The sequence below is a fragment of the Adiantum capillus-veneris genome, chromosome 1, assembly GCF_014529385.1.
Source record: "Adiantum capillus-veneris isolate H3 chromosome 1, ASM1452938v2, whole genome shotgun sequence".
Taxonomy (NCBI): Eukaryota; Viridiplantae; Streptophyta; class Polypodiopsida; order Polypodiales; family Pteridaceae; genus Adiantum; species Adiantum capillus-veneris.
The window spans coordinates 169,205,915-169,213,447 of NC_140931.1; the positions used below are offsets into that span (position 1 = coordinate 169,205,915).

The 7,533-nt window shown below is 41.8% G+C and overlaps 1 protein-coding gene across 1 annotated transcript; it reads left to right on the plus strand.

The window, feature by feature from the left end:
• Positions 1-258: 258 nt before the first annotated feature.
• Positions 259-6,453, plus strand: LOC147465998 (putative phospholipase A2 homolog 2). The gene is made up of 4 exons (XM_086523216.1): positions 259-416; positions 492-534; positions 614-736; positions 6,134-6,453. The coding sequence occupies exons 1-4, from the start codon at positions 321-323 to the stop codon at positions 6,286-6,288; spliced, it is 417 nt and encodes a 138-aa protein (XP_086379342.1). The 5' UTR covers positions 259-320; the 3' UTR covers positions 6,289-6,453.
• The last annotated feature ends 1,080 nt before the right edge of the window (positions 6,454-7,533 follow it).

Here is a 7,533-nt window from a genome sequence, read left to right on the forward strand (position 1 = left end):
GTGAATAGCAAAATGGATCCTATGTTTTCGATGTGGGACAAAGTTCCAAAAATTAGAGCAAGCGGTCATGCCGCCTATACGTGTGAATGCGCTGTTATTTGGTTTGGCATCTGTAGCATTTATGGAATCGTGTCTGTACACACCTAAACGCTTTAAGTGGTCTGGACAAGATTGAAGGCCGCGCAGGTGTCAAACTTCAAAGATAAAGAGAGTGTCTCTTTATAAAAAGGAAGGAATATTAGGAAGGAATAAAAAGGGCTACAAGCGTTAAATTTAGGAAGCAGCGTTCGCAAAAAGCAGAGAGAGCAGGGTCTCGGGAGATGGCGTTACTATTGTTTCATGTGCTGTGGGCGCAGGCGCTGTTGGCCCTACTTCTTCAAAGTTCGTCTGCTCTCGTCGTCGACCAGTCTAAGTTGGTATGATCAGCTCCGTCGCTTGTTTGCTTAAACCGAGAATGCGCCTATTTATGCTGCTTCCTAATTTCTTTGCAGCTGGGCCACTGCAGCACCGTGTGCGAGTCAAGGTTTTGTTCCGGTGAGTGTGTTTTCTCTCTCATTTCCCTCTCTCTCTCTCTCTCTCTCTCTCTCTCTCATGCTCCTTATCTTTGCTGCAGTCACTCCGCTTCTGAGGTATGGCAAGTACTGCGGAGTGCAATATTCCGGATGTCCTGGCCAAGATCCTTGCGACGACCTCGACACCTGCTGCAAGATTCACGACGACTGCATTGGAAACATTGGTCTCTCTCTCTCTCTCTCTCTCTCTCTCTCTCTCTCTCTGTGACACACACACACACACACACACACACACACACACACACACACACGCGCGCGCGCGCGCGCGTAAACAATCACCAAGACGATTACATCTGGGGATGTCACAGAAGGCAGGGGCTGACTCATCTGTGAGACCCTTGGCCTTTATTATAATCTCGGCCCTATAATTCGGTAAGGAAACCGGTCAAATCCTTCAAATTTTGAGCTAAACATGGGGAGGGTTTTAAGTATTACAGTCCAAATGAAGAAAACCGGTATAGTTTGATAAGGTTAAGCGTTAAAATCATGATATCCTTCAAATTTTGATCGAAAAATGGGGGGTCCCTAGGGTGCTCATGGATGTCGTAAATTGAGAGCTCCCTTTTGGGTCTTTCCAATCCACACTGCTTATTACTACAGTAGCAAGCAAGCACTTGTGAGGGGTTAGATTAATCGGCTATAAGACGTAGTTGAGGTCGTGTGCTCCATGCCTCGTTCCATGCCTCCCGCAAAGTGCATAAGAAGGCTTCCACACTGTGGGTTTTGAAAAGGAATTAAGGGAGTTTTTTTCACTTTTGTGCATTCACACGAAGAGTTTGGCGTAGTTAAGAGGGAAAATAGGAGAAGAGGTTACTAGAAAAGGTCCGTTCCTTTTGAGAGGTTTGACTTGGTATTGCAAGTCACCATTCTTAAAATAATAAGTTAACCTTTTGTGGGCATTGGGTTACTTGCTATTAGAGGTGGTGGCAAATGGATCAAACACGTGTGAATGTGTTGAAGTGTTCATTTTTAGGTCTATGGAATAGTTTCAGCATAGTCTTGAAACTCACCGTGTGGAGGTCCTCTAATTGCTGCAATATCCGAGGTTGTGAGGCCTTTTGTATGTATGGCGGGGCCGAAAATACATTGGCTTTTTGTAAGCCAATCTGCCTTTGCCACATCCCCTCCCTCACGCTTGGACGTGCAGTTTGAACGCAGTCTAATTTTTGGTGAGCCCCTCGACTTGTCCATTGCTACCATTTCCAACTTGAAACCCTCTCTTCTAAGTTAGCTTGACTTTCTCAAAAGGTTTTGCTTCCACATAGGATGTTGCCGATAGCCTATAGAGCATGAATGCGCCTATTGTTACAATGACCATATGTTCTATCAACTAGAGCTTACAAAAAAACAGCCTTCTAGTGGACATTTGAGCTAACTAGAGAAGTCCTCTGAAAATTGTCTTTGAGCAAACTATGCTAATTTTCAAAGCACGGTCACACGAGGCTTAGTTATCAGATAATGATAAATATGCCAACTTTGCCCAAACAAAGCATTAAATGAATAACTAAGCCTCTTGCATGGTCACGCGAGGCTTAGTTATTCATTCATTCTCCCAACTATGCCTTGAACTTCACAACTATGCCAAAATCGGCATACTTACAAAGGTAGGCTTAGTAACTCATTCAATACTCCTTTGTGCGTGTGACCAAGAATGAGGCTTAGTTATTCGTTCAAATAACTGATTACTAAGCCTCGCGTGACCATTATCTTACTACAGTAGCAAGCAAGCACGTGTGGGGTTTGATTAATCGGCTATGAGTAGTTGAGGTCGTATGCTCCATGCCTCCCCGCGTTGCACGCTGCAAAGTGCATAAATGCTGTGGTATCCGAGGTTGTGAGGCCTTCCGTATGTATGGTGGGGCCGGATATACATTGGCTTTTTGTAAGCCAATCTACCTTTGCCACATCCCCTCCATGTTCCTTTGGCTCACGCTTGGACGTGCAGTCTGAACCCAGCCTACTTTTTGGTGAGCCCCTCGACCTGTCCATTGCTACCGTTTCCAACTTCAAACCCTCTCTTCTAAGTTAGCTTGACTTTCTCAAAAGGTTTTGCCTCCACACAGGATGTTGCCGATAGCTTTTAGAGCATGAAAGTGCCTATTGTTACAATGACCATATGTTCTATCAACTAGAGCTTACAAAAAAACAGCCTTCTAGTGGACAATTGAGCTAACTAAAGAAGTCCTTTGAAACTTTGTTTTGATCAAACTATGCTAATTTTTTACTACAATAGCAAGCAAGCACGTGTGAGGGGTTAGATTAATCGGCTACGAGTAGTTGAGGTCGTGTGCTCCATGCCTCCCCGCGTTGCAGGCTGCAAAGTGCATAAATGCTGCGGTATTTGAAGTTGTGAGGCCTTTCGTATGTAAGGTGGGGCCGGAAATACATTGGCCTTTTGTGAGCCAATCTGCCTTTGCCACATCCCTTCCACGTTCCTTTGGCTCATGCTTGGATGTACAATCTAAACCTAGCCTACTTTTTGGTGAGCCCCTCGACTTGTCCATTGCTACCGCTTCCAACTTGAAACCTTCTCTTCTAAGTTAGCTTGACTTTCTCAAAAGGTTTTGCCTCCACATAGGATGTTACCGATAGCCTATAGAGCATGAAAGCACCTATTGTTACAATGACCATGTGTTCTATCGACTAGAACTTACAAAAAACAGCCTTCTAGTCGACATTTGAGCTAACTAGAGTAAGTCCTTTGAAAATGGGCTTTGATCAGACTATGCTAATTTATACGGAGGTGATTAGTGTTAATTTATGTAATTAGTAAGATTATCTATATTTCAAGGAAACAAACCGAGCATGTTCTGTTTGTGGCTTATTATGCCTCTATGAATTGACTTGGGGTCTTTATTTGCAAACATTGGTAATATTGGCCTATCGGTTGGCACATACTGTAAAGAAGCTGTTTCTTTTTTTAATTTCATGAGATTTTACCATTCAAAACTGGTTTTTCTTTTCTAGAAATAACAGAAGTGAGAACTTCGATTTGTTGTTTTATCAACCCTTTGAAAAAGGTTTGAAACTCATCGTCTCCCAAACAATGCATAAATTTTGATTCAATGAAACCAAGTGAGTAAATCACCTCGCTTGCCTTTTTCGTGGGCCAAAGGAAGGACTATATGCTGTTACCTAAGTTTGATATGATTGAAATGATTTCTTTTGTTTTCCTAAGGGTTTAAAAAGGAGCATAATGGGATTTCGTTTTAGATTTTGTATTGATCATGAGTTTTAATGTGACCTATTTTTTAAACTCAAAATAATGACTACAGTGGCTCTAGTTTGAGTGTTTTCTCATTTTTCTCTCAAGCTCTTCAACTATAGCCCCCACTATGAACCAATAGAAAGCCAACAACTAAATGAAGCAATGAATGCTGAGAACTCACCTTTAGGAAGGACTTTATCATAAAAGATACAACACCCCCAGGTGTCATTGTTCACATCTTTTTTCCAACTTTCTTCGTTATTGTAGACTGTAGTGCATATCAATGGTCAAAAAACTTTTTTGGCCTGCAAGGCCATAGTGTTACTTTGTCCTTAACTAAAACTCTAAAGTTATGTTTTTAAAAAGCAAAAAGTTTGCTATTTGTGAGTCAACTGGATTGTCGGTGAAAAGATAAAGAAATCCAGAGGCCCCACACCTTATGAAAGTGAAGTGATGAGAGGGGAGGGTGCTAAGCTTTTCAACAGAAGCGTTAAGAGAAGAGGGCTTCAAGCTACGAAACAAAAGTAATAGAAGGGAAAAGAAAATTTATTGATCATCCTGAAGACGACACTGCCACTTGTGGTTTTCAAGAAGGCCTGTTTTCGTCAATATTTTGTTTATATTCTTAAGCTCTTTGATTTGCAAAATCTAGAGTTCATATTCAAGAAAACTTTGCAAGGACTATAGACTTTTGAACCCTGTAGTTCTAGTGTCTCTGTTTTATACACAATCGAGGGATGTCACACTTTACATTTCAATTTAAAATGGCCTTCCATTGACATCATGGAGAGAGAGAGAGAGACCCTCTCTCTCTCTCTCTCTCTCTCTCTCTCTCTCTCTCTCTCTCTCTCTCTCTCTCTCTATCTATATATATATATATATATATATATATTGTTTTGAGCTAAGAAAAAATAAACATCAAATCTAAAAGAAAACCCCGTCGTACTACTTCACCTTTTGTTGTCTACCTTTTGCACCCGCACCCCTTCCAATGGTTGAGATTAAGGTATCATTGCTTCCAAACCTAATGGAACCTAATAATAGGTTTCAATCTCATAAAAAATGATAATGGAGCCCTATAAGACGACCGGCTTTGAACAAACACCTGGATACTGCAGCTCAATAGGAGCACTATCGTGAATAGGAATGAAGAGAGAGTGTTGGCTCTTGTGAGAGTAGGCGGACACAAAATGGTTGATAGTTGGAGACGTGGACACAGTATTTGCTCGCTGCGCTCCTAGTTAAAGGGTCGTTCGCTTTCACATTTGCTAGTGGCTTGTTCGACGACAGATGATTCTAGGGACGTTGGCTAAACCGATTCAATTCCACCTTCAACGATATCGACCCATCGTTGGACCCTGAAGAAAGGACCATTATCCTCCTTGGTGGGGAGGTTCGCTGGAAGTGGCTGCCCATTTGGGTACGCCGTGATTTGCACTCGAGGAATGGAACTACAGGGCACGTGCCTGTGGTGAAGTTTCTCGGTGAGGTTGTACCCAGTACTTGGGTGCTCTGCATTGGCGGATGGAGGGATAATGCCCTCCTTCCTATGCTTTATATTCTTTAATCCGATCCCTCCCGAGGGAAATTAATGTCATCCTCCCCAAGCGAAGCCAATTGAGCTACAAGAGCGCCTAAGTGCCTTGTGCCCCTTGAGAGGGGTCAACCTCACCAAAAAGGGATTGGGAGGTGCAAAGGGGAACACCACCAACCTTAGCGGACGTCACCTGTGAGCCGACACCCTTCCAAACGGGTATGGCATTTCTTGGAGGAGGCAACTCCGAAGGGAAAACCGAAACAAGTTACCTGGAGGAGGCAACTCCGCAGGGAAGACCAAAGCAAGTCCCAAAGTACGTGGGCCTCTGAACAGAGGTACATGGTCACTGTCACGCCCATAACTAGTCAGTGATAATTTCCATGGAGGAGGCAACTCCGAAGGGAAGACCAAAGCAAGTCCCGCAGTACATGGGCCTCTGAACAGAGGTACATGGTCGCTGTCACGCCCATAACTAGTCAACGAGAATGGTCTCTCAAGTTCACTGCTCTAAGAGTGTAGATAATTTCGGCCTCACGTAGTCCAGAAGAAACTAGTGACAAAAGCGTTTTGGGTGCATAGTCAAGCGTCTGCCTTAGGAGCTTGGGTGCATAGTCCTGGTTGTTCTTCTTGTGCACTTTTTTGGTGTATGAGGGGAGCGACTGGTAGTGCCCAACCCAATTCTTAAAACAAAACAAAAAAATCAGAGAGTATATTGGTATGTAGGTTAATTTTGTGACCTCACTTGTGATGCAAAGCTCTAAATTTTCTATGTCTACCTTGAAGTCTTTAACTCATTGATGTTGTTTTCTTTTGCAGAGAATTACTTGAACAAGACTTGCAACCACAATCTCTTAGAGTGTGTTGAGGCCTATAAAGCTTCTGGTAAGCCTCAATTTGAGGGCAATACTTGCAACATCAATGATGTAGAATCGGGTATAAAAGTATGGATGGAAATTGCTGAGCACCTTTAAGCATACATTCATTGGTCACACATGTATTTCTTCTTGTCTTCTCATTTATGGATCACATCGGAGATAGTGTTATTATTTGATGTATTGCTAGATGGACATCTTCCATTTTTCTTTCTTCCCAACGAAGAAAATCACTAATAAGAAGTGCAAGCAAGAATTCTCTTGTATTTTGCTCTTTAATATAGAACAAACAAAAAGAAAAGTTGCTCGAGGTGACAAAACAATCCACTTGTATGTCTCTACGATTATGAGGCAGTTCTTTTAACTGAAATGTAAGGAGATTCTCCTTTATTTTAAAAAGGAAACTTTGATTGAAGGCTTAAATCGAAGGGTAAGTCGCACGACACAAGGGAGGCAAATAAAGTTGAACACGTGGTCGGGAATGTGGTAGGCATAGCAGAGGGTGGTCGAGGCAAGTTTTTTTTTATATTATAGATAGTCCTTCAAACAAGGTAATCAAAAATAAAAAGGGCAGCTTGGTAGTGGGAAGATTAATGTGCTTGTTCCAAGTTTCTTGCATGAAGCGAATGTTATAATCTATTATATGGAGGACATGAATGTGGATAATTAAAGGGAAGGGAATAAACAAAAAACCATCATGTAGGTAATAATGCTTCCAAGGTTGCAAAGATGCCACACTAAGGTTCTACTAGCAATGTTGGAGGCAATAGGGTGCTATGTATGAGCCACATGGGTATGTTGCTATGATGGATGTGGAGATAGCATGTAGATAGTGGATTGATCAAACCAAAAGGAGTAATTTGTTCCATAAATTTCATTTGGTGAGTTAATTGACAATAGATGGTCTATTGTAATTCCATGTAATGTAGTTGGTTTTGCAATATAATGTGCAAAAAGGTTACAACGCTTTGTATACAAATGTTTTTCTTGCTATGAATTTATGTTCAAGTCCCCAATGACGATGACAACTTGGAAATCACTATTTCACATGAGATCACTTCAGAGAAAATTTGAGGTCTCTTTTTTGCCTTTTAATGTTTAGAGAGAGAGTGCTCTACGCCAATGAAAGGAGGACTTCATTACCAAATCTTCTATTCGGCATTGCTTTGATTTTCTAAAATGAAATTTCCTTTGAGCCATAATCTGAGGTAATTTTCAAGTACGTTGTATTTTTACCTCAAGAAGATCTTTTTTATTGATCCACAAAGATTTTTTGAATCTTCTCATGACCTTTTCCCCCCTCTCAATTCCCACCTCTCTATTCGTTTCACCACCTCCTCCCTC